Source organism: Ambystoma mexicanum, chromosome 6p (assembly GCF_040938575.1).
Source record: "Ambystoma mexicanum isolate Mex_15411 chromosome 6p, UKY_AmexF1_1, whole genome shotgun sequence".
In the NCBI taxonomy this organism is placed as follows: Eukaryota; Metazoa; Chordata; class Amphibia; order Caudata; family Ambystomatidae; genus Ambystoma; species Ambystoma mexicanum.
The window spans coordinates 308230783-308258448 of NC_090935.1; the positions used below are offsets into that span (position 1 = coordinate 308230783).

Here is a 27666-nt window from a genome sequence, read left to right on the forward strand (position 1 = left end):
CAAAGCAACCACGGTCCGGGGATGCTCCGCTAAGGAGGTGTGCTGTTTACATGTAACAGACTAAATGCATCCTATTGTCCAGTGTATAATTTCCATAAAAATGCTATAAAAACCCTGATTCCATGATTGATTATTTACCCTGATGCATATAAAGCGAACTCAAAAGCATAGTTGGTGTTAAAAAGCCAGTGCACCCCCGTAAGGACATTCATTGTCAAAGCCAATGATTTGGGCTTTTTTGTAGCTGTGGTGAAGACACTTTACATATGAAGCGATACAATTATAGGGTTATTTCTGGCTGCCATTAAAGGTATGGGCAGTCCTCACAGCATCTATTTATTTACACAAGGCTTTCTGGGTCCGGGTACCACACTATATCCAACTCTCTCTTCCTAAGCACTTTCCTGCTCAAGCCCTTTGCTCATCCACCTCCAACTCTATGAGGGTCAGATGCTTCTCCAGGCAGAGGGTGTGGGGGGTAGATCGCTCTCCTCGGCTGGTGCCTTCCTCTGGAACAGCCTCCCTGCCTCTCTCAGACTTTAGCAGGACCATCTAAGGTTCTGGAAGCAACTCAAGACCTTCCTTTTCGCTTCTGCATTCTCTCGCTCTTTCCCTTGCTAATGTACTTGCCTGCTATGCCAACTGTTCACCTGGCCACATTTCTGAACCTTAATGGGCACCAGGCTCCCTCACTACCAGTAGCCCCATGCACTGCCTCCGGAATTACCGAACACTTAGGGACAGTATCTGCAACCCTACAGTCTCCTGACTTCTTTCACTTACTCAGAGCCGGCCACCTCAGCGGCACTTGGGCTCTGCCCTACTGCACGCCCCTCACCTCCCCCCTGGCACTTCTCCCCTCCCCCCCAACACTTGCACGATATGAATGACACAAGGCCTAGTAAGATCCTTTGTTCTGTCCTCCCTTTGTCTCCCCTTCCTTCTTGTCGCCCCCAGCAAGACATGTGTACCGGCGCATTATAAATGACTTATCATGCCATGCTTACCGTCTTATCCATTTCATATCGGATTGCTATCAAAGTTTGATGTTACTAGGTGAGGAGGCAAACTCAAATGTATAGGGTTATTTTTGGACGCCGTCAAACATATGGGGTATCATGACATCATCTATTTATACATGCTGATGACTGTCTTATCCATTGTATATAATTTTAAATAATATTTATATACAATGAAGATACAAATGTTGGGGGTCGATTAACATTTTTGGGGGTTCATTAAATTGATTAGTAAAATGATGGTGGTTCTTATCAAATTTATATCAAACAGCTTGGGGTCAATAAATTTGGTATCAGCATTTTTTGGGGGTCAATCAAATTGATATCAAAGGGGCGGGATTAAAACTGAAAATGGGGCGGAGACACCTATGAACCTTTTACATGGAGAAAAGGTACCCCCTTGTACTACTCACTGCGCTGCCTGGCCAGCTTAGTGAATTAGCCTAATTGCAATAAACTAAAGCAGTTGCAGCCTCCAAATTAGAAGTTTCAAGTTTCTAAAATAGCCCAATGGCAACTCTGCACCTTCCCACCCTATATTTTAGCCAGTTAAGATAAAGGGGATAAGGACCCCCAGGAAGCTTCTAAACTATACAACCGTCTCGGTTACATCTAGCTTTGCCCAACCTGGGATTTTTATTTTAAAGAGAAACCTTATTATTTTGTAGAGGAAATTAATGGAGTTGGTTTAAGTAATACAATAATACAGTAATACAATAACATTAATGTAACACACTGGGAAGCAATGAAGAAATGGAAATGGGGGGAAAAAAACATGCATTTGGTGGGATGGTGCCCCTTGTTGCCTCTTTCAAAGAGCGGGCATTAGTGGGCAGAATTTTCTATGCAAAGTGTACAATAGTGTTGCCCTTCAGAGCATAACCACGTGATAGCGATGGTGGTTACCGCAGTGAACCTATCATCATAGAATGTATGGTTGATTTATCTATAGGCCTCACCAAGGGGGATTTCATATTGGCAGCGACCTCTGCTCAAATCCAGCAGGTGAAATTCTTCCATCTGCATGTTCCCCTTGTCACTGTGCCCTTCCTCCTGAATTCATTAGTGCTGTGAGCAATCTACAGTTGGATATGTGAGTCTGGAGAAGAGGCAACCAGAAACAGACCTTCCTTATCTGTTGCAAAAGTGTGCCATGTTACTGTACTACCAATAACGAGGAGTACCCCCACATTGAGGGGACAAAAATAGTCCATCCAGGTGTCGACTGAATTTGACCATCCTCTATGCACCAGGCCGAAATATGGTGGCTGATTAAGCCGACATGCCTTTGCCTCAATGGATAAATGCATCAACCACAGGAATGTGTATTTCATCTCATGGGCACAAGCTCGAATTCTGGCGAGACCCTCCCCCTTATGTGGTTGATAAAATGAGTACCATTGAATTGGGTAACAGTAAACCTCTGTCATCTGTCCAAAGAGGTCCCTCTGGGCGTCAAATTGCCCTCCATGAAAACATCTGTAACTGTGAGACCCGTAAAACAAATCCTATCACGGTCTAGGCCCACTTGGGCAACCATGCACCGGTCTTAGAAAATCTTAGACAATCTCCTAGGGGGGTGTGGATCACTATACCCCCCCTGCTCTCGTGTCTCAGGGCCTATGTGCACTGTGTTACTCCTATCTTTCGCCTAACATCATACACCCTATCTTACTCCTATGGACACGAGACACAAAGAAAACACAAGAATTGATTTAATTATAACAATAGAATACATGTATTCATACATAACAAGGTATGATGATGATGCAAGCACTACTCAACTATGCCAATATCGAATTTGCACCTTTTATGCTTCTGGTGCAAATCTACCATGCAGTGAATAACTATAAGCATTACAGGCTTCTAATGCAAGCTATCAGTGTCTAATGCAATATACATATGGCAGGTGCCAGCATTCAGAATTCCTCTCCATTCCACATCATACTTCTGGTTACTCGAACTGCCTCAAGCCTTTACTCTGCCAAGCTCTCGAACTCTCCCAAGCTGCTCTGCCAAGGCTGCATTACTGCCACACCAAAACGCCTCTCTCTCATCGAACTCCATCAACATCTAAAAACTCCCCTCTCTTCACCTTTGGTTATACTATTCCATGACGTATACAAATCCCTATGGTTATTTCGTTCTCTAAGCTAAGAATGTCTCTTTCTCTGTCAGCATTTCTAATAATATGAGCAATACCTGAAAGTCTGTGTTTGCATGTACTTTCACTTCGTGTTCTTGTCGTGTTCTTTGTCAATGTGACATTTCAAAACATATCTATCTCATAGCCTTCTGTCTGCGGTGCCTGCAATACACCATCTTACTATCTTCATATTTCTCCATTCACAAACCATGAAATCTCTCTCTCCTTCAAGTGCATGCAAAGCTCTGCAAAAGCGCCTCTCCCATTCTCCATGCAAAAGCACTCCTCAGCTGCCTGGCCCCCACCTTTTCTGTCTCAGCGAACACCATCCCAAGGCATGCTGATAAGCCAGGGCCTCTCTCTACTAATGCAAAGGTGACCTCTTATCAACCAAACTGTTTACGTATTCCTTCTTCACAGTATAACATAATAACGTTGCAGTGCCGCTTCGCTTTGTGTGTCTTCATTCAATGGAATGGCTTTATAATGCCATCTAAATACTTTCTAGCGTTTACTCTTTCTCTTGCAAACCCAAGTGCTACATAATGCAAACTCATGTATATTTTAAGTGCACACTCAATACATGGTGTCTCTACAATGCATACATGTCTCTGCGAATATACCAGTGTGTCATTCATTCTCTATAGTGCCTAGAACGTTTCCTCTCAGCCTAAGCGCTAGAATAATGGCATAATAGATAATTCTAAAAGCATCTCTTTTGACATATATGGCAATAACATAACTAAGCAAACCCTTCATATAACAGGGCCTATTTCTCTCTTCAAATGCATGGTAATAATGTGAATATATAATGTTACTATTTCATGTACTCCTAATCAGAATATATGATGTATAACTAAACAGGATGAATGGATAACTAAAGGGTTAATACTGAATAATGGTTCTCTAACAATAGGTAATGATGGGTAGTGGTGTGTAAGGATTCTGTACTGATAACAAACCAGGCCTCTATATTATCAGGTAATACAACTTTGGTATTAAACAATCTGAATGGCCAATTTCTAACATGGCAGATCAGAGAGGAATAATTAATCTTTTATAACACTCTTAAAGTTATTCTACTTTGTCTTGCTTCTGCCTGGCCCACCCTGAGTACCTCTGTAAATACTTTCCAACCTGTATTACTGCCCAGGCATACCATATTTCTTGTTTAATGATGGCTAAGAGTTTTGTGTGGTGGAAAATCATGATTTCAAAAATTTCACAACATGTGAAGATTTGTAATAGCAAATACATAGTGCCTAAAATATCCATTACACTACTGATGTGGACAGGGCACCACACATGAGGGACAGCATGTGTGCCTAGCAACTCTTTCAGGTTCTCTACTTTTTTAAATATAAAATGTATTATGCCGAGTTGCATGTTCTGATAACATATGCACTTAATATCTTTCATGAAAAGAGTGTTTTGTTTTAACTGATGCAAACCATATTTTTCTTTTTTACAAGGGATAAGAATTGTTGTACAGCCAGGGTCCATGGCCGTTTTATCTGGACAACGGGTCAAGCTCTGTTGCCTAGCAGTTGGACATCCGATAGTACAGTATCAGTGGTTCAAAGTGAAACATGAGGTAACATTGAAACATAAATGAAATCTATATCCAAAGTATTTTTTACTTGCATTAAATAGGAATCGGAATGCATAGATATGAAAGCTCACATGCTTATATTAAAAACTATATTAAGATATGAATTTCAACTATAAAACTAACCCATAGAAATATTGCCTGATATTAGCATACTCCCACTTTGTTCACGCAACTCACATCTGACTGATTAACTATTTAAATAATTACTTTATCCTGTTCTGACTGAGTCTTTGACGACCTTTAATTATCCTGGGAGGTATTTACACCAGTTACATTCCTACCAAGGAGATGTTGCCACAACCCTACTCATCGAAAGCATTCCTGAAGCTTGGACCGCATCCATCAGTCAAGTGATGTTGTAGCAAGTGGCAAGCAATTTCTGAATAGAATACCTCCGTTCTAGAAGACTGTATTGTGGCTTCTCAATCAAACGAATGAAAGGATGGATTTGTGTTATCGTACTCTGGTGCGACTGTATGTTTTGTTGCGCTTCTACCTGTTGTACACATACAGTGCTCTGGGATCTAGTTAACACTCTATAACCAATATGTCAACACATTGTAATAGGTCATGTTCCTTCTTTTGCCATTGATCCTGGGAGAAGAACTGAGAGCAGGAACAATGTTTCATGCAGAAAATAGTTCCACGTTTATAGAGGGGACGACTGGAGCCTGTAGAAGCCAAAAGAGGCACAGGCAGTTCTTACTGGCGTGCCCCCTAGCTGATCATACCGACTGTGTACTGTGGTTTTTACATATCCCAGTTTGGATTTTTGGCTTCTAGAGGGTCCAGTCCACCCCTATCTTCTGGATCTAGCCTTCCATGCTTGGACCATTTTCCGGTTGAATATAAATTACTGGCATGAAATTGGTAAACAATCTCCTGGGAACACTCTCCTACATATATCACAACTTTCTGCAGGAAGGAATAGCAAACCCCCCCTTTCATATCTCTGCAGGATCTAGGTGTCTTCAAGGCGATTAACTTAAGGGTCCTTTGCCCCCTTCTATAGCAACGTACTTCCGCTTCTTCTGCTTAGTCTCAAGGGCCACATGTTTGCTGCAAGTGGAGCAATGAAGACACACTAACCCACAAGGAAACAATGCTTCAATTATAATATAAATATATTGGCTCTGTGTCTCGCAGCAGACGTAGGGCCCAGTTTATTCCCTGCATGACCGTCAAATAAACTTGCTTCATCTAGATTCCTTACTTTCTATAATTGTCCTTTGATTTTGATGTGTCTGCATATGATTCACTCTGCAAGTACACTGCATGTAAAGAATAGCAGAGCCATAAACTGTAGGCAGTTGATTTAGGGTCTCATACACTTTATTTTCTCTACCTTTTCTCCTATAATGCTGAACTCTTTGCATACAGCGGAGTCCCATGAAAAATGCAGACCTGCTGTTACACATTCTCTAACATTTCAATACATCTGCACCTTTTCTCTATCCACCCTTCATCTTCTGACGTATCATCTCGACTTTTCCTGATCAGTTCCTGAAAATACAATTACGGCAGCACTCACTGCTATGCACCTTTCTCTCATCTTAGACTATGGTCTTTGGTAGTGCCATCCTACAGTCAGTGCTTGAATGTCATAACAAATGTCAGGAGGTGCTTTACAAATACAAGAAACCATGACTTATGCACTTCTTGATCATCAGAGTTTTCATTATACAGATATTCAGACAGAGATAATGTTGCTTCACCTAATTGTCTAGACATTACGAAAAGAGAGCTGTTACAGAAACAGGCTCAATATTGCAAGAGACCTGCTAGTTACCTTTTGTACTTCAGAAATTGTAGGTGGTGGGATTTGATCAGCCATGCTGGCGATTGTGTATATATTGAATGTTACAGGTGAAATGGGATCCATGAGGCTTTCTACAGTTAATTTCTTGCAAGGTAGTCATTCTGTTTGGTTGCTGTGGAATTTGAGGAACATTTGGATTTAACTTTGTGCTGATCTCGACATGATCATCCACGTTTAACAAGCATTGCAGCAGGATGCTGTGGTCTACCATGTTGTGGGCAGCCAAGGGATTGAGGAATGTCAGGGATTCTGAATTGTCAACATCCTAGGAGCTTTGCAGGTCATATCTGATGTGTCCATGGCAGCTTAGAGGTTTGGTTGTTGATTGATCTTTGTGTTATACATTTACTTCTTTCTTTTTATTTATGAAGTAGCTGCCAGTATTCAAGTCTCCACTCCCTGCTCCTTCCTTTGAGCACATGTATGCTTTTTGGAACACAACCTGTTTGCATGCCTTAAAGCTAGGTTGTATCACTGATCTAAAGGCCTGTTGAGTCCACAGAATTGTTCTTTTATTCGACTCATTCCAGTCATTTGTTATGTATGATCTTGACAGTTGCTTTTCCGCTAGCATACTTGGGGCAAAAAAATATTTACTTGGGTTATTCGTTTCAACCTTTATAAGGATCAAGATTAAGATTCTACTCTTCCAGGTTAGTGGACTAATTCCCAAAAACATAGTGATCAGGAACACAAGCTGAAATATTTTTGCCCACCTTTCAGTATTCACCCTTATGGCAACTGGGCCAGACAATACTACCCTGGAGCTCTTGCCTTGCTAAGTGTAATGATCTCCTCTCAAACAAAATTAACTTTAAAATGTTCTAGCTAGAGCCCATTTGTTTTCTTTCATCAATCTTCATGATTTTATTCTCTTCTGTAGTTGCCTCCATCACCTTTGTTCCTCACAGTCCCCTGAACATGGGCAAGCCATCAGACTTCTTGTGATCTTACACAAAATCATTGTGGGCTCTGGGATTTTCAAGTGAAACCGCCTTGATGCCAGTAGCAAGCCCTGCCATAGACTGCTCCAGCACTGGGCTCTCAACTTCAATAGGAGATGTGTGTCTCGTGCCACCACCTGTTAATCCTTCTGAATAGTCTCGCCTTCTTCCTTCCCAATCCTTTCCTTACCAATTCACAATATAAGCTCATTTTCTTCTACCCCCTTTGATTACCTCCTATCCACCGCTCTCCTGTTCTCCTAATTTCCCATCTGGATCACCCTGTCTCCCTTTTGAACTTTTGTGCCCCCACCTTTCAGTTTTCCTCTCGTTATCTCCTCTCATATTCCTTTTCAATGTTTTTTTACCTTTCCATGTTTCTTTCCCTTCTTTTCCTTCCTTCCTTTCCTTCTCCCTTGTGGCTTTTATTAAAGGAATGGTTCGGTCAAAATTTGTTATTGTCCCTACGGGTCAGCCATGTGTTTTTAAGCCTAAGTCGCTCGATTTTAGAAAAATTTCCTATGGACCTTACCCGAGTTTTCGTCCATTAAACGCACGCGAAAACAGGCAGCAGGGCGCAGCCATTTTGTGATAATCCTATCACTTGCCGCATCGCCCTGGCTGACCTGCTTTTGCAGCATTAAATCATATCCCCCACCCCTGAGCCTGTCATCAGCAGACGCGTACCGCCCATTGCACAACGCCAAAGCAGGTCTCGTGTCAACATTCGCTGCGTTTCAGCTAATGACGTGTCGCCATGGAAATGGCAGGACACCTCTTTCCTCAATAAGTATAAACAGACCGTTTCACAACACACAGCAGCAGATTTTCGATTCCATTCCTCTCTCTGTGTTACTTTGAGTATTCTGTGACTCGTTTCTGTGCTCTAGTCAGCTACCTTTGTTGCTTGTAGTCCGTGTGAACAGATACCAGTACCACCGCTATAAATTATTTTAGTTTGTTTAACACACAATGGCTACAATAATGCCCTACATGTACGAGCCCGAGTATACCGAGGAGGAACTACTGGAAAGGGAAATACGCGAAAACGATGGGTCTTCGGACGGCAGTTGGGAGGACGATTCAACAGCTGAAGAGCCTGGACCTAGTCGCATGGACATGGAGTTTCCACCTGGTGCACATGCACTCGGTGCAAGCTAATGTCAACCGAGGACGAGAACTGCTGCTGCTGTGAAAACTTGGGATGCGTGGCCTACATTTCGGAAGGCGAGCCACGACCGCAGTGCATCACCGAGCTGCCAGACTTCAGGGCAGCCTGCCTCACACAGTCCGTGTTGAGGATAATGATGGTGCTTATGCACGAACTTCGCGCAACTGTTCGTCCTCGTAATCTGAGTAACGAGTAAGTATACTCTGCTTGTCATGCCACTCCTATTTCATGGTCTTCTGCTATATCCAATATTACATATACATATCATTGTAACGCATGAAAGTCGTTCAATAGTGTGCAGTGTCTAGATAGCATTTGTCCAAGCAGAATGCCATTAGTTACAAGAATTGTCATTGACAACAAACGTTTATTAACCTTATCTTGGTCATTTAAAAACAGTTTATTTCATTCCTTTTCACAGGTGTTACAGGCTGGTGGCCTATCGTTCCTTTACATGGTGGCTTCACGGGAGGCTTGGACACCGCGTTCGAAGAGTAAAACCGGCCTGTGCCGTTCGTGCCATAAGAGAAACTTTCCCAAGTGACAGCGGTCAGTACAGGGGATTTTCTCTCGCTGTGCTGCAACCTGACCTGTACAATGTGTAAAGTCTTGTATTTTTGTGTCATCAAAATAAGATACAAAATAAAACACCACATATATTTTAACAACAGTTGTTTCGATTGTTTAAATGAATCAAGTGTGTCTCCATTCAAGGATGGACGTCAGACATCTGTGCCCCGAATGGGTGAAGGTCAGGTCGCTGTGAAGCAGGGTGGTCACTATCTAAGCTAACATAATATATTCTCAATAATGCATGTACTAAATAACACTTATTCAAAGTCTTTCAGTCGGTTATGTCTCTATAAAAGTCACACACATATCTATACTATCAATTAACATTGGATTATACAGGCCTTAGGTTAAGGGTCTTGACCACTATAATACACTGTTTGAAGTGTGGGTCTGTGCTCACAAGAGTCTCCGGTATGTGGCATTTGTTATTGATAGGCAACGATATACTGCAGTAGGGGTCTAATGTTAGTTGGGGATCTGCTAGGTGGGCATCATGGCGTGTGTTACGTCCGTAGTGGATGTGCGCATGCGCGAGCCTCATTATGGCCACGCATGCACGTCTTTAATAAAGACGGCCTGCGGCGCAGTTGCTGCCGGGACCTCGGAACCGACAGACATATGCGTGTGGTTCCTACTGTATGCATGCATGAATGTCTCAGTACCAGGCGGCCCGATGCACCGGAGAGCCCCTCACATTGGCGACGAGGCAGGATGCGCGAAGTGAAACGCTCGACACGTGTTAACATGAGTATTTCATTTTCGCGCGTACTACGAACTCCCCAAATATGATGGCGGTCATTTTGTTTTTCGGTATTTGCAGCAGTTGCGGCCCGCGAAGGCGCTCATGCGCTGCCTGAATACCGAGGAAGACAATTCCTCAATTTTTGGACTCCCTGCTGTTTCCCTAGCAGGGGAACTGCATTAGATGACCTGGAGAAACAGGTTGTAGGAGGAAAGCAAGCACCGAAGACCACCAAGGTGTCACAGAAGGAGACAGGTGCAGTGTAGCTGACTTGTGGACAGGTTTGCGGCCTCTAACACGGATTGAGGTGCCTGTGCGACCTGCAACGATGGCAGAAAGTGACGAGGAAGCTCCTGGGGTGGCGAGAGTGGTGAAAAGGCAGTATGGTTCCCTACAACCCATGCAGGAATTCGACACATCAGGCCCACCGTCTAAATTGGGCCCACGATGGCTGCTTTGGATCAAAAAACTTGACATGTTCTTCGCTGTCACCGGAGAAACGGATGATGACGCCAAAGTGGCGACGCTGCTGTACTCGGCGGGCACAGAGGTACTGCGCATTTATGAGTCTCTCACGCTACCTGTGGCTACCTACGATGCGGTCAAAACTGCACTGAAGGACCATTTTATCCCTTTGTCCAATGTCGACTTCGATTGGTTTGTCATGTGTGAAGAAAAGCAGCGCGATGACGAGTCTTTAGATCAATTCTGTGCACGTTTGAGACTGCTCACCACCACGTTCAGATGGACGGATGCTGAGCTTATGGTCCGCCACCAACTGATCCAAGGTTGCAGCTCAGGGAAGCTGCGGAGGTAGGTGTTAAGAGAGCCAGGTATGTCGCTGGCACAGATTTTGGACAGCGGAAGGGTATACGAACTTGCCGAGAGTAGAGGAGCGAAGATGGATGCTGCTGCACGCCCAGGCAAGCTGGAGGAGGCCTTTGCGGTTGGGAGACAACCGCAAACAAAGTCGAGGTGGAGCCAGAAGAGGCAGGAACCCTCATCACCACAAGGTAATGCAGCCATTTGCCAGTATTGTGGGTACGATTTGCCGCATGCGGAGGACTGTCCAGCCTTGTCGAGGACTTGTGGGAGATGCAATGCACCAGGACATTATGCCAGGATGTGCAGAGCTGCCGCCCCAGTGGCTACACAGCGAGGACCCGCGAGGTTGAGCGGCGGTTACCGAAGACAACGCCGTGTTGCTACAGTGGAACAGGATGTACAAAAACTCAACATCGCAGAGGAGGAGGAGGAGGAGGAGGAAGAAGTTTTTTTCATCTCAAACCTTGCGACAGGGACGAAGAATCGCAGGCAACCGACATGCGTTCTTGACATTCAAGGTGTCCCGACGCAGGTATTGATAGACACAGGTGCCTCAGTATGCGTTTTGGCCACAGAGCACTATGAAGCCATCCCTGCCCCCCACCCCCGTTGGACCAGTCGAAGGTGAAGATCATCACATTCGGAGGTGACACTCCCCTACCAATCAAAGGGGTATTTGTGGCTCCTGTAGCCAGGGAAGGAAAGGTGATATAGGCAAGGTTTTTTGTCACCGACGTGAGCCCAAGGTCCCTACTGAGTTGTGCAGCCTCGGAAGCTTTAGACTTAGTCCATTTTGCGTTTGCAGTCTACCAAGAGGACATAAATTCACTTCTGGAGAGATTTGGGAGCCTATTTCAGGGGATAGGCAGACTAAAGGCAGAACCAGTGCTATTACATATAGATGAGACCATCCGCCCGACAGCCCTGAAACACTGGCGAATTCCGTTTCATCTACGTTTCATCTGCGATCCCAGGTTGAGGATGAACTCAAGGCACTGGTCGACATGGACATAATCGAAAAGGTGGAAGGGCCTACCCCATGGGTCTCGCCTATCGTGGTGGCGCCCAAGCCTAAACAACCGGGCAAGGTCCGCATCTGTGTGGACATGCGTTTACCTAATGCTGCCATTAAGCGTGAACGACACTTGACTCCCACTATAGATGATATCATCAATGAACTGCAGGGTGCCACGATTGTTTCCAAACTCGATCTAAGAGCAGGATATCACCAGCTGGAGTTGCATGCAGACTCAAGGTACATCACCACATTTACAACTCACGAAGGTCTGTACCAATTTAAACGTCTAAGCTTCGAGATTTCCGAAGCTTAGTCTTCGCCTGTACACATGCTGAGCACCTGAAACGGCTAGAAGCGACATTGCAGCGATTGAAAGACCTTGGACTCACTTTACATTGTAAAAAATGTGAATTCTTCAAAGACCGCATTGGGTTTTTTGGCTTTGTGTTTCATGGCAATGGTGTGTCCCCGGATCCCGAAAAGGTCAGAGACATTCGTGAGGCTACACCCCCACAATCACCAACTGAAGTCCGCAGCTTTCTGGGGATGGTTAACTACTGCGGCTGTTTCATCAAGGGGCTGGCGTCCCTCTCCAAACCTCTCAGGGCTCTCATGAAAAATGACACTATTTGGAAGTGGGGCACTCGAGAACAAGATGTGTTCGAGGAGGTCAAGAAAGCTTTGTCCGACCAGGACACAGTGGCGTATTTTGACCCCGCAGCTGAGTCTGAAGTGGTTGTGGACGCAAGCCCGGTGGGTCTGGGAGCTGTGTTGATGCAGAGGGATGCCAGGGGTGAAATGCTGCCTATTGCATACATGAGTAAATCTCTCACAGACACTGAACAGCGCTATTCCCAGATAGAGAGGGAGGCCCTGGCGATCTTATGGGGCTGTCGTCACTTCAGGCTGTATATCCTGGGGAAGCCAGTAACGGTCTTCACGGATCACGAACCTCTTCTTCCAATCCTGGCAGGTGTGTCCTCAAAACCTCCTCCCAGGTTGGAACGGTGGATGTTCGCCCTCATGGAATATGGGGTCAAATTGGTGTACCGGCCAGGGGCGAACAACCGGCGGACTACTTATCCCGTCATCCCAATGGGAAAAGGGAAAGTGATCAAGGAGATGTGGCAGAGTGTCGTGACTTCATAAACCATGTGGTGGCTGGGGCTATGCCAGTGGCTTTGGACAGAAACCAGATGGCGCAAGAGTCGGCAGATGATGAAGTGTTGAGAATCATCAGAGCCGCCATTCAGGATGGCGATTGGAGAAATGTCCTGCAGAACAACACAAGGAGGGAAGACAGGGCCCAGAGGGATCTTCAGGCGCTATGGAAAGTCCGTGAAGAACTCTCAATTTCGGAAGACGGGTTGTTACTGAGAGGGCGACAGATAGTTGTACCTCGGTCGCTGAGGCCCCGAGTCCTAGAACTAGCTCACACTGGACATCAGGGTGTGGCAAAGACAAAGGCGAGGCTGCGCACCAAAGTGTGGTTCCCGGATCTAGAGTCCCTCGTTGAACTGTATGTGAAAGGATGCCTACCGTGCCAGGCTGCTAGCCCCGTAGAGAGCGCACCCCCGATTAATTCCATGGAACGAAGTGAAAAGCCTTGGGGAACAGTCCACACAGACTTTGGGTCGACTGGGAGGGGCATGTACTTTTTGGTAGCCGTGGACCAATGGTCAAGGTATCCGGAGGTGGAACTGGTTGACTCGACTGCCACCGACCACGCCCTCATTGCCTTAGAGAAAATGTTTGCCACACATGGTTTCCCAGAAATCCTCTGCTCGGACAATGGGCCGCCGTTCACTGGGAACCATTTCGCCCAGTATTTGAGAGAAAGGGGCATACAACATCGGAAGGTGTCACCGCTCTGGCCCAGGGCGAATGGTGAGGCAGAAAGACTTATGAGGACTCTTAATAAGGTGTTCCGCATAGCAGCCAACAGTGGAGTGGAACTAAAGAGGACTTTATTTGAGTTCCTTCGAGAATACAGGACGACTCCACATCAGTCCACTGGTGTGGCTCCAGCTGAGGCGTTGTTTGGACGCTGCCCGAGAGGACTGCTCCAGGAGGTGGAAGGCCGAGAGCCAGGGATCATAGATAATGGCCGAATGAGAATGGAACGAGAAGCCTGCAATACCAAGGAGAATGAACGGAGGGGACTGCGTGACAAGGAGATAGCAGTGGGAGACTCGGTGCTGGTACGCAACCGCAAGCCGGAAGGAAAACTGTCTCTGCCATATGAGCCCCAAACGTGGACTGTCACCCACGTCAAAGGGTCTTTGATTACTGCCGCGAATGAAAGAGGGACCATCACAAGAAATCAGTCGTTTTTCAAAAAGATCGATAGCCACTTGCCTGATGCTGATATGACAAGGCCGGTGCCGCAGGGAGAAAATGCAGAGATTCCGGAAGATGACCAATCCATGGGTCCACCACTGGCAGTCGGGACCCCACCGCGCAGTCCGCAGGCGGAACGGCGGTACCGGTGCGACGAGGTCGCACCATACCTGTTCGGCTCAAGGACTATGTTCTTGATTCCGGAGACTGTCCCAGAACTATGGTTCACTGTTAAACACTTGAAGTTGATGTTGTTCATGTTTGACATTTGATTGTTTCTTATGTGTATGTTGGTGTTTCTTTTGTTTAAAGAAAAAAAGGGATGTTACGTCTGTAGAGGATGTGCGCATGCGCGAGCCTCATTATGGCCACGTATGCGCGTCTTTAATAAAGACGGCCCGTGGCGCTGTTGCTGCCGGGACCTCGGAACTGACAGACATGTGCGTGTGGTTCCTACTGTATGCATGCGTGAATGTCTCAGTACCAGGTGGCCTGATGCCCCGGAGAGCTCCTCACAGCGTGGTCAGTGGTCTGGCACATGAAGAGAATACCTTGCAGGGACACAGGGTCAGAATGGCAGTAAGTTTCCACTGGCGAGGGTGCGTGGGCAAGGACATGTTTGTGGAGATGAACGAGCTATGTGCTTAGTTCAGGCTGGTTCACATGCAGGACAGTGATCTCGGAGGAAGAGTGATGTGTTACATTTATTAGCTGTTGCAAATACCACTGGAGTTTTCCAGTCAGAGTGGGAACGAGGGTGGAGGCCATGTGCTCTGCGCAGTGAGGCCTGGTCACCAAGATGGAGTGGAAAGGGGGTACAAAAATGGATGCCCCGTGTCCTGCTCAGTCGTCCCATCTACGCAAATGTCATGTCAACCAAAGTTAACATCACATAAGGGCAAGGGGCGAACCCACTACTGGAGGCACTTGGTCCGAGTTTCTACTGAGAAGTAAAGGATGAGAGGGGCCTGATGGCCCCTCGATCCCTCACACTTGCCTGCACGCCCACCGGCCCATCCATCCCACCCCCCTCTATAAAAGGCAGTTTGCCCCCGGGGATGAGCGCTGGCATGGGGGCTGTCACGGGCGCAAACGGCCAAGGTGCCAAACAGCATGTACACTTCAAAAGGTATCCCACGCCCAGGGGCCATCGCTCACATGGCCTCCTCAGACCCAGTGTCTCCAGACAGGCCTCCCCTGAGGCAGGCCGCCCCCTTGAAATCCACATAAGTGTGTCTCCATTCAGCAGTCTTCCTGTGCCTTATCTGCACGCCCAGGCCCATCCATCCCACCCCCCTCTATAAAAGGCAGTTTGCCCCCGGGGATGAGCGCTGGCATGGGGGCTGTCACGGGCGCAAACGGCCAAGGTGCCAAACAGCATGTACACTTCAAAAGGTATCCCACGCCCAGGGACCATCGCTCACATGGCCTCCTCAGACCCTGTGTCTCCAGGCAGGCCTCCCCTGAGGCAGGCCGCCCCCCTGCAATCCACATAAGTGTGTCTCCATTCAGCAGTCTTCCTGTGCCTTATCTGCACGCCCCAGGCCCATCCATCCCACCCCCCTCTATCAAAGGCAGTTTGCACCCGGGGATGAGCGCTGGCATGGGGGGCTGTCACAGGCGCAAACGGCCAAGGTGCCAAACAGCATGTACACTTCAAAAGGTATCCCACGCCCAGGGGCCATCGCTCACATGGCCTCCTCAGACCCCGTGTCTCCAGGCAGGCCTCCCCTGAGGCAGGCCGCCCCCCTGCAAACCACATAATACCACAACATACACACGTCATTCATTCACAAACACACCCCTGTTTCTAATACTTAATAAACCACTTGATATGTCTCATGAGAACATCTTTGTGCTTTGCAAGTCAACTCCTGAACCTTCTACCTGAGAAGCACTGAGATCTATGCTAATCTGCTCGTTGTCGTGCTATCTGTGACCGCTTCGAGCAAACTCGGCAGTGTGCTACCTGTGGCCATCTACCTGTTCTCCTGCAACATACTGCTCGGCCTGCTGAATCCAACTGTTTGTTGGTCAAGGTAAGGCCATGTATCCTAGTCATATTTCGGTCATTTTTACATTTCTATTTATTTGCGATTACAGTACCCAATAGTGCTATGGTCATTGGTCTCATTGCTATTGACTTGAGTTTCAATTGTTATGCTATCAATAGATCTATTTATTTTCATCTGTGTCAATTGTCATCGAATTGCATCCTTCGGGGGTCCAGTCTATAATGTAAGCATGTTTCCTTCTCGTGCAAGACAGAACATCCAAGGGACGAGTCACATGTTCAGAGATTAGTCACATCATTTAAAACATTACTGTAATTTATGCAAATACTAAGCCGCACATGATGAACTGGTATAGTTCCGGCGACCAAAACAAACCTTGCATTGAACATGGTATAGTTCATTTACTTTTTTGACATTTTTATTCATCAAGGTTTTATAATAATCTAGATATTTACTTTTCAGAATTTTCAACAATGCCTGCCTGTTCGATTAGCGGTTGCCCTTCGAAGACGCATGCTAAATCTGAAGGCACTACAATGCATGTCTTCCCTAAAACTGTTGATCGAATAAGAAAATGGGTCCGACATTGCGGATATCCACCGGAAGAGCTTGAAAGTAGAGTCCAGCAAGTCTTTGAGGACAAGAGGGGTGATCAATACCGCATCTGCAGCCGGCACTTTTCCTCGAACATGTACGCCACATCTGGGGTAACAAAGAAGAATAAACGGCGAACGACACGAAAATTGCTCGCAAACACTATTCCAACTCTATTCCTGCACATTTCGCCACTGGTGAGTCAAGTGTCCAGATTTAGCTTTAGGCCTTGCGGTAGTGTGTAGGTAGCCGAATGGATTAATTGATATTTTAGGTGTTGTGTCCCTTGTAATACTTTTGATATTGATATGAGTGTATAGCTTTTTGAATAATGACATTTATCAATAAATTATTTTTCGATTTTATAACCCCCAAAGGAAATCTATTTATGGGAACAGGGAACTGTGCTATATTGTGCATTTTCAATAGCATTATTCTCAAGTATTCTGTCGGTTTACATGGCAATTTTTTAATATTTGCATTTCATTATCAAACAATAATTTACCTTTACAACTGCTTGACTATCCACTGAATCTGAAGCAAGAACATTCTACATTCGTGACGTGCCCGCAGTTATCAACCACTTCTAGCGCATATCAGGTAATCATACTTGGCTATTCCGATACAGGCTTGTTTTATGCATGTCAAGTAATAGTTTTTATGTATCGTGTGATTATTTTACCAATTGTTTGGTTAGTGCTTTCCAATTGATATACACCTTAGTTGTTGTCCCCTGGTGTTTGTTTTCAGTTATAATTAGTGTTATCCATACTAATGCAAGTACTGTCTTTCAGGGAGATGCTGAAGCGTCCACCACATTGACAACAGCCCTAGAAGTTCTTCAGCAGCACGAGGTATGGATACTGACAGCTCCATCGACCATGATCATCAGGACTGGAACACTTGTCGTTTGATTGTTCTACACCATGTTTCATTTGTGGTTAGCCATTGATATGTACCTGTGCGGTCGACCCCAAGTGTGTGTTGTGTTTTCAATATTGTAATCCTTACTAATGCAAATACTATGTTTCAGGCAGTTGTTGAAGCGTCAACCCACACACTTGATGCGGAGCCTGACATTCAAGTAATTCCAGGGGAAGTGGAAGCAGGACCATGCGGATACGAATCGTCGCAACAGCTTTCGGAAGTGCGCACCACATTTACAACATCCATAGATATTCTTCAGCAGCACGAGGTATGGATACTGACGGCTCCATCGAGCGTGATCATATGACGTGATTCCATTTGCTATACTTTCTTCCCTATTAACGCAAGTACTGTGTTTCAGGGAGATGATGGCGCTTCCACTACAATCACAAGATCCCATTTAGATGATGCAGATGTAAAGAAATCGGAGAAATAAGTCGATTAAATCTGATCATATTTAAATATTCCTTGATTCTTTTAGACAATGCATCATTTGTGGTTATCTCTTTATATGTACCTGTGCCGTCGAACCCAAGTGTTTGTTATGTTTACAATATTGAAAACCATACTAACGCAAGTCTGTGTTTCAGGGAGTTGCTGATGCCTCCTCTCCAATACAATCATTCATGGCAGTCCATGCAGAGCCAGAGGTATGGATACTGACAGTTCCATGGAACTAGGTCATCAGAGCTCGAATACTTGTCGTTTGATTGTTCTACACAATGTTTAATTTGTGTTGAGCTTTTGAGATGTACCTGTGTGTTCGTCCTCACGTGTGTTTTATGTTATCAATATTGTGATACATAGTAATGAAAGTACTATGTTTCAGGGAGTCGATGGAGCTTCATTCCGTGCTGTCTATGCGGATACAGAAAATATAGTCGTTGCAGCGCAAGAGGAAGTGAAGAGATGCGGAAACGAATCGGAGCTACAGCGTGTAGATGTTGAAGGTCGAGTCAAGAAAGTTGCAAAGAAAAGAAACAAAAATAAGGTTAGTTACAAACAGTTCATAACTTTAGAATGTCTTTGTGCTGGGGACTAGTTTATGTTTTTTCCAGTCAATTGTACTATACTTTATCTTGTGTTTAAACTGAACATCCCTTTTCCAATCTGTCCTCTAGTTACCCGTGAACTATACATACACAGACAGTGAAGCGAATGAGAGATGTTGCTTGCCAGACCATTAACACTATGGAGGAACTATTAATTCAGACGCTGCGTGTTGAGACTAGACATGCTCATATCCAATGGCCAGAACATGAAATGAATGTGTCCGGAGAATCCAATAAAGTTGTAAGTGACCATTGCTACAGTGCGACTGCACCACAAGAAGATGATACTGTATGTTTTGAGGATGGCTCAGAAGTAGTCGCAGATCAATTCACACAATCTACACCCGCCAAAGAATTGCCACCAAAAAAGCTGTCGACATTGTTGTGTTCTCCCATCAATGTTGAAATGACAGAGAATGAACCAGCAGTAGCATTCACCGACGCATCAGAACCTCATATCGGCGATATTCTTTCAATGCTGCTGATATGTCCTCAACGATGCAGTCCGAAACAAGCGTGATGCCGGATGACAGTCTAATGAAAGAGGGCAAATACATAGTATTCGACAGTTATTTGATGGATATTATAAGTATGCTGAAATGTAGGCATTCCATCAGAGGGAAAGTATGTGGGAAGCCATTGATTCAAGTGACACATCAAAAACAAGGCAGTAACGTCACAATACATGCCACCTGTAGATTAAATCATACGTTCTCATGGTCTGTACAACTGATGCTGGGGAAACTGCCAGCAGGCAATCTACTGTGTGCAGCTGCATCACTTTTTAGTGGCTCCAATTTTAGAAAGTTGGAGTCTTTCTTTCAGTTTGTGGGACTTCATTTCATTTCTAAAACGCAGTACTACAAATACCAACATGATTATCTGTTTCCGGCCATTAGTGATGCTTGGAAAATTGAACAGTTGTCTCTAGCAAGTACATTCGAAGGGAAACGATTCAGGCTAGCCGGCGATGGACAGTGCGACAGCCCTAGATTTTCTGCCAAGTACTGCACCGACCACTTTCAGGACATGGATAGTAATAAAATTGTGAGTTTGGTGGCCGTGCAGGTAACACAATGTACATCCTCAGTGGCCATGGAGAAACTAGGATTTATAAAATCAGTGGAATATCTACAATCGAGGGGAATGCACATCAACCTCATAGCCACGGAAGACACGTTTCAATTGCCAAGACAATGAGAGAGCAGTTCCCACATATTAAACATCAATTTGATGTATGGCATCTTGCTAAATCAATCAATAAGAAAATCTCGGCTGCAGGGAAATAAAAAGGTTTGGAAAGTATTTCACAGTGGTCCCAGTCTATCAGCAACCATCTTTGGTGGAGCTCCAAAACTTGTGAAGGGTCAGTGGAAATACTACTTGAAAAATGGCAGTCACTGATGCACCACTGTACCAACGTTCACCGCTGGTCAGAAAACCTACATTTCCACCAATGTGAAAATGGCCCTTTATCCCCAGAGGAGGCAAGGAAGAAGAAGTGGTTGATTCCATCTTCACCGACACACAAAGCCATTGAGCAGATTGTTTTCGATAAAACTCTATCAAGAGATTTGAGGGGACTGACAGAATTCTGTCACACAGGAGGTTTGGAGGTGTTCCACAATATGTGCCTAAAGTACAGGCCAAAGCGCTTGCATTTCAGCATACAGGGCATGAAACATAGGACTCTACTTGCGGTCTTGGCCCATAACGAGAATCTCTGCCGTGAACAATCTAGGACTAGGGGTAATGTAAGGATGCCTCGCTACACTAAGGTGTTTTCTACAAGAAGTAAGCAATGGGTGATCAAACCAGTCTATGAGGAAATGGAGTTCGACTTTGTAAAAAGCCTTATTGTTGCTGTACTCGAGAAGCACAGATATGGAATTTTGAACGTTTCTGTGCAGAGCACTGATACATGGCCACTGTGCCATGTCCACCCAAAGCAGAGCTGGTTGTGAAGTACAAATCCCGGTTTAAATAATTGTAATATGATTGTCTTTTTGTAAATAAATGTTATTGTACAGTGTACATACAAAGTATGCTAACCCTAACCCTTCCCTTCACGATCCTGTGTGGTGAACAACCTGGGTGTCATCTTTGACTTCTCTCTCTATTCACCTCATATCGCTGACCTTGTCAATATGTATATGTATATATTTTTGTTGCTGTAACTAAGTTTCGCAATCTCATGTAAATGCTGCGCACTGTTAACCGGGGGGAGGCTTGCGTATTGCAAATAATAAAACAAACAAACAATAAATCTCACTTTCAACTCAACCCCTCGGGTACGTTATACTTTCCCTGAGATTCCCCCAAAAAGTCAATGTCTCCATAGTTATGGTTCTCTAGGGCTGCAAAGCTCGAGGACAACAAGGACAACATTGGGGGCCTCAGAACGCGCCAAGAGAGCCGTTGCAGATGGGAGAGAAGCCAGTTCGCATTTGCACATTGAGGCCTAGTACACAGATGGATTCGAAAATTCAAGTTCTCAAAGATGGCTTTACACAGGATGTTTCAAAGTAAGAATGTATGCTCATTTAGAGTGAAGGTCAGCGGCTTTGATTTTCCGCTGGCGGCCTGAAGAGGCCAACAACTCGCACTGGTAGTATAAGGTTCTATTGTTTTTTGACCTTGAGAGACCGGGACCATGCCGAAAGGACTTCATTTGAAGGAGGGGTCCAATAACGTTAAAGACGATAAGGCAGAAAATTCTGAAACTAGACCGAGTTTCATGTTAGTTCAGTATGCGAAAAATAATTATCAAGAGCACAGTGGGATTTACGGACTGCATTACGCAGAGACACAATGGAAATTGCAAATATAATGTAAGTAACTCTTTAGACGCTTTTATACCGGAATGAAGAATTAATGAATGGATGAATGAATGAAGAGCAAGTAAAACGTTTGTGGGATCGTCTTTGTACCGGGCACATGGGCGTGCAGGTCCACATTCCACATGCATGTAGACAAACAGTTGTTTCTCATTGTGTCTTAACCTCGATTTATTTCGTTAGTTTTCGCATTGATTTTAGAGCCGAACATACTCCATTGCACTATCCTTGAAAGCAAATAGTTTCAGATCGGCCGTAATAAATAAAATGAATAATATTAATAAAGATCGGCTGGCGAGACTAATTATAATTTTTATGTTTTCAAAACAGGTATATCCTACCCTACTGCTACTGCCACCAGTTTCAGGCCTCGGCAGATGGTTTTTTCAACCGCCAGCTGCAGCTTATCGTAAACGATCACCAAGGGCCCATATGCCCTTACGCGCTACTAGCGGCTAGAAGCAACATATCAACCTTTACGCTGGCCTAGTGCCTAGTTGATGGAACAGCCTTGCGGTTCACCGTGCGACCAAAGTGCTTCTTTTTACGAAAACCAACACCTTGTGTACCATAAAGGAACAGCGCGTGACTCACGATAAAACGGAACAGGATTTGCGGATAGAGAGAAAAGAAAAAAAATGACATTCTGATTTAATATGCCAATTGCTGAATATTCTATAAGCATTTAATGTTAAATAAATGTACTTTACCAAATGTACCGTGTTGCTGTTTGATTTGAAAGTACAGTTTCATATTCCGAATTGTGGCGCGCTGTGTTGTGAGTTGATCTGTGTTGGTTTCCGGGTTCTGTGTGAAGTCGCGTAGAAGACGACTGGGCGCGTTTGCCTACGCAGCACAGTAACGTCACGGAGAGAGGCGGGGAATATGAATGTTTTGATAATGTCAGGCTCAGGGGCGGGGGATATGATTTTGTGCCGCAAAAGCAGGTCAGCCAGGGCGATGCAGCAAGTGATAGGATTATCACAAAATGGCGGCACCCTACTGCCTAATTTCGCATACGTTTAATGGAGGAAAACTCGGCTAAGGTCCATAGGAAAGTTTTCTAAAATCGAGCGACTTAGGCTTAAAAACACATGGCTGACCTGTAGGGAGAATAACATTTTTTGACCGAACCATTCCTTTAAGTGCTCTGTCTAACATTGCAAACATTGCAAACATACAGAAATGTAAAACAAAGTGAGATCATGGAACACACACATGGAATTTTGCTGGCAGTTTACTGCTTGATAAGAAGATAAGTGTCCCTCTGATTAAAAATGTATTGATCAATGTTGAGATCCGACTGGACAGTTTACTGGTGAAGTGACATGAAGTGACATGAGGCAACACTGCACATGTCGAATGCAGGCAAGTCTACCCTTCTGAGGTTGATAAATTGAGTATCAATTAGTAAAAATAGCTTCGAGGGGATTGGGTTCTCCGACGTATTACATATCTATGACATGTAATCACCACAGCTGTGCTGCTTCGGAAACTTTTTTCGGCGTCTGCGTCCTGCGTCGATGACGTCGATGCGCCGTTGTCGAGAGCCTCCTCCGACGTCCGACGTCCGACGTCATCCGATGTGATAAGTAGGACGCACGACGCCCGTAGCCTCAGTTCCGTTTTTTCCGCGAACGTGTTGCTTCGTGAATCTCGGTTAACGCCTTGACTCTTTGGAGTTCTGTTCTTCTCGGTTCTTCGAACCTGTTCGTTTTGTGAAAATCCTTTGTGTGAAGATGTCTTCTACTTCGTCTTCGACCCCGCGTCCGGGTTTCAAGAAGTGCGGGGTGTGTGGGTCCAAGATGTCGGTGACGGACTCGCACGACGCCTGCCTCTGCCAGTCGCTCACGTCCAAAGCCTTACGCGAACGTAAGAAGAAGTGTCGGTAGGTCGGGTGTCCATGCCCAGGAAGTCGAAGTCTGCGGGGCTTTCGACGGATGATTTGAGGGGTGACTCTCCGCGTCATCGTCGGAAGTCTCGTGGGTCTCCTTCTAGGTGTCGGTCTCGCCACTCCTCAGCCTCTTCGAGGCATTCTCGGAAGCGCCGACACCGGTCGTCTTCCAGGTCCTCTTCGGAGGACTCTGCCCGGCACGTCGCTTACCCCACCAGCCGTGCGACGCCGGAGGAATGGGCTTCCTTCGGGAAGAAAATGCTGGCGATTCTTGAGTCGCAGGGTACTAAGCCGTCCGCGCCCCCGAGTGGGGTCGGTCGTGAGAGGTCGAGAGACACCGCTCGCAAGCGTGGTCGGCACGAGTCACAGGAGCGGTCCCGTTCGGACAAGGAGACTCGTTCTCGACGTACCCGTTCCAGGTCCTGGTCCTCGACGCGTTCGAGACCGTGTGCACCTGTGAGGTCTTCGAGGAAGACATCGACGTCTGAGGCGTCGAGGGCGTCGACAGGCTTTCTCGAGGCTCCGGGTCCGAGGAAGTCGTCGAAGCCGTCGACGCTCAGGTCGTCGAGGGACAAGCTCGGGGCTCCGGCCTCGAGGGCTGTGTCGACGCCGCCGATGCTGGAGCCGCTGCATCTGACGTCGACGCCGATTTCCTCGACGTCGACGCCGATCCTCTCGGCGCCGATGCCGGTTCTCTCGACGCCGGCGCCGATTCGCTCGACGGCATCGACGCCTTTCGTGTCGGAGGTACCCCGTGGCACGGGAGAACCCCCTAGGAAGGCTCTTGTTCAGAGCAAGCACTCTCGGGTGCCTTCTTTTCGCCACCTGGACTATATTTCAGAGGCGGATGAGGATTCTGATGGCCTGATTCCTAGTCAGGTTCCAGATGAAATTGTCTCGGGCCATAGTCAGTTTGACGATTTGAGACAGTCACTGCATGATGCCAGTGGACTGGACACCTCTCCGGAGGTGGAGTTTTGTAGGCCTTAACCTGGCTCTCATGCCGATTCCTCGTACCGGCGCCTTATGGCTAGGGTTTCTGAGTACTTGGGATGGTCTGCTCCCCCAGGGGAGTTTGTGCAGGATGATCTGACGGACATCCTTGATGTTGGTCCCCCAACTGATCCGGTACTGCCGTTCCATATGGCTTTACAGAGAAGGGTGGCGGCGGCTTGGACTGCTCCGGAGAGTCTCCCGGCGGTGGGCAGATCCTTGTCGCGAAAATACCGTCCAGCCAGTAGCGACCCCTGCTACTTGACCAGGCACCCCACTCCGGAGAGTTTGGTGGTGCAGGCGGCCACGGCCCCGGCAAAGCAGGCGTCGTACCCTACCATCCCTCCTGATAGGGACGACAAACGTTTTGATGGCTGGGCGAAGAAAGTGTTTTCTTCTGGTGGTATGGCGCTTCAGGCGGCCAACTCCATTTGTGCCTTGTCTCGTTTCACACACACTCTGTGGAACTGTGTTGCATTAGCGGCTGAACATATTCCCGAAGGGGACGAACGGGATGGTTTCCTTGCTATGGTCCAGGATGGTAAGGATGCCATGTGTGAGTCCGTTCAGTCAGGTTTGGACTTAGCTGAATGCGTCAGTAGGTCCATGGCGACGAGCACCGTAATACGCAGGTTTGCCTGGTTTCGGAAGTCGGGGTTTGCTCCTGATGTGCAGTCCCGGCTCCTCAACATGCCCTTTGACGGTGAACACCTTTTTGGCAGAAAGGCTGACGAGAGCCTTGAGAGGTTGCAGACCTCAAAAGCTGCAGCGAAGTCGTTGGGCGCTGCAGTTCGCCAACCTCCGCCTTTTCGTCCTAGGGGACAGCAGTGGAGGGGTGGTTCCTTTCGCTATTACTCCTTTAGTAAAGTGAGAGGAGCTGGCAGTCAAAGAGGCCAACGCAGGGGTACCAGAGGTGGACGACAGGGTACCCGTGGTGCCAAGGCCGCTCGGGCAGTTGCCTCTTTGCCCTCAGGTAACGCCGCAGCCGCTCCCATTCAGTCATGAGGCCATGTCCCATGGTTCGCCGGTTGGGGGAAGGCTGGCACAGCATCTTGTAGAGTGGCAAGCCATTACTACAGATGTGGGGTTCTGGAGATCATAACCCACGGCTACTGTCTTCCCTTTCGGCACAGGCCTCGCGACAATCCACCGGGGAACCTCTCTTTGCAGAGTCTGGATACGCTCCTTGCGGAGGAAATTCAAGCCCTGCTGGAGAAAGGCGCCATAGAACTGGTGCCTGTAGCGGAGAGGAACAAGGGATGGTATTCCCCTTATTTTTTGATTTCGAAGAAAGACGGGGGATTGAGACCCATCATGGACTTGCGCGGTTTGAACAAACTCCTCAGGAAGGACAAGTTCAAGATGGTTACTCTCTCTCAAGTCCTCCAGGCCCTTCAGCTTCAGGACTGGTTGGTGTCACTCGACCTCAAGGATGCTTACTTCCATGTGCCGATCCATCCCAAGCACAAGAAGTACCTGAGGTTCGCGGTTGGCGACTCGCACTTTTAGTTTCGGGTCCTGCCATTAGGATTGACCTCCGCCCCGAGGGTTTTCACCAAGCTCATGGTGGTGGTGGCAGCGCATCTCAGGCAAGGGGGGATTCATGTCTACCCCTACCTGGACGATTGGTTGATCAGGGGGAGCTCTCCCGAGCAAGTCCTGGATCATCTGTCCGTCACCTGCCACTCCCTTCACAGGCTGGGCTTCTCCCTCAATTTAAAGAAGTCCCATTTGACGCCAACACAGCGGCTCCAGTACATCGGAGCAGTGCTCGACACTTCCCTGGGGCAGTGTTTTCCTCCCCAGGTGAGGGCTCTTCACATTCAGCAGATGGTGCACACGTTTCAGCATGCCCAGACGCTCCCAGCGTTCGAGTTCTTGAGGTTGCTCGGCCTCATGGCATCCTGCATTCTTCTGGTGCCAGAGGCTCGCCTGCGGATGAGATCTTTGCAGTGGGCGCTCAAGACGCAATGGTCGCAGTCCTCCGGCAGGATGTCGGACCCAGTTCAGGTGCCGCCCTCGGTCGCCCGGGACCTTCTGTGGTGGGCCGTCGAAGGCAACTTGATGAAGGGGGCTCCATTTTGGCTTCCCTGGCCGGAGGTGACGATCGTGATGGATGCATCCCTCACGGGTTGGGGAGCTCATGCCAACGGGCTGACAGTCAGCGGTCGTTGGTCTCCGTCGGAGTCCAGACTCCATATCAATCTGTTGGAGCTGAGGGCCGTCAGGCTTGCCCTGAAGGCTTTTCTGCCGACTGTGCTAGGAAAGAGTGTCCTGATCCTGACGGACAACACAGTGGCCATGCACTACCTCAACAAAAAGGGGGGGGCAGGGTCACTTCCTCTGTGCAGGGAGGCGATGCAGCTCGAGTTCTGGGCCATCCAGCAGGAAGTTTCGATCTCGGCAGTTCATCTGGCCGGAGACGAAAACGTGACGGCGGACGCTCTAAGCAGGCAGAGCACGATCTCTCACGAGTGGGAGTTGGCTCAGGAGATTCTCCTGGAGATCTTCGCCCTTTGAGGGTCCCCTCAAGTGGATCTCTTCGCCTCCAGTGTCAACCGGAAGTGCGAAAGGTTTTACTCGCGGGAATTTCCTCCAAAAGGAGCCTTAGGAGACGCGTTCGTGGTGGAGTGGTCATTCCCGCTGCTGTACGCGTTTCCTCCAGTCCCCGTCATCCCGCAAGTGCTGCGGAGGTTACGGAAGTTCGGTTCCCGGATGATCCTCATTGCTCCGGCGTGGGCTCGGAGAACGTGGTACCCGGACCTTCTCGACTTGTCCATCTGCCCTCTGCGTCGTCTTCCCTACCGAGACGATCTGCTCTCACGGGAGGGGGGTCAGGTTCTCCATCCAGAGGTCAGATCCCTCAACCTTCACGCTTGGCTTCTGAAAGGTTGAGGTATAGGGATTGGGACCTCCCTGAAGACGTGATGGAGGTGTTGCTTTCGGCCCGAAGGCCAGCAACAAAGTCTCTGTACCGTTGCCGTTGGCGTAAGTTCTGCGACTGGTGCAGAGTTCAGAATGTGGATCCTTTTGCATGTGACATCCCCATGGTTCTGTCCTTCTTACTTTCTTTGGCCCACAGGGGCTTGCAAGTGGGTACCATTAAAGGTTACCTGGCGGCGCTGTCCATCTTTAAGCGCTCGTC

The 27666-nt window shown here is 47.1% G+C and overlaps 1 protein-coding gene across 4 annotated transcripts in view; it reads left to right on the forward strand.

Annotated features, from left to right (window-relative positions):
• The window catches only part of MALT1 (MALT1 paracaspase), a 1429839-nt gene that overhangs the window by 182164 nt on the left and 1220009 nt on the right, over positions 1 to 27666 (forward strand). For all 4 annotated transcript variants that reach the window (XM_069627057.1, XM_069627059.1, XM_069627058.1 and 1 more), the window contains exon 3: positions 4638 to 4759. In XM_069627057.1, the coding sequence (XP_069483158.1) occupies positions 4638 to 4759 (122 nt within the window). The remainder of the gene's footprint in view (positions 1 to 4637; positions 4760 to 27666) is intronic.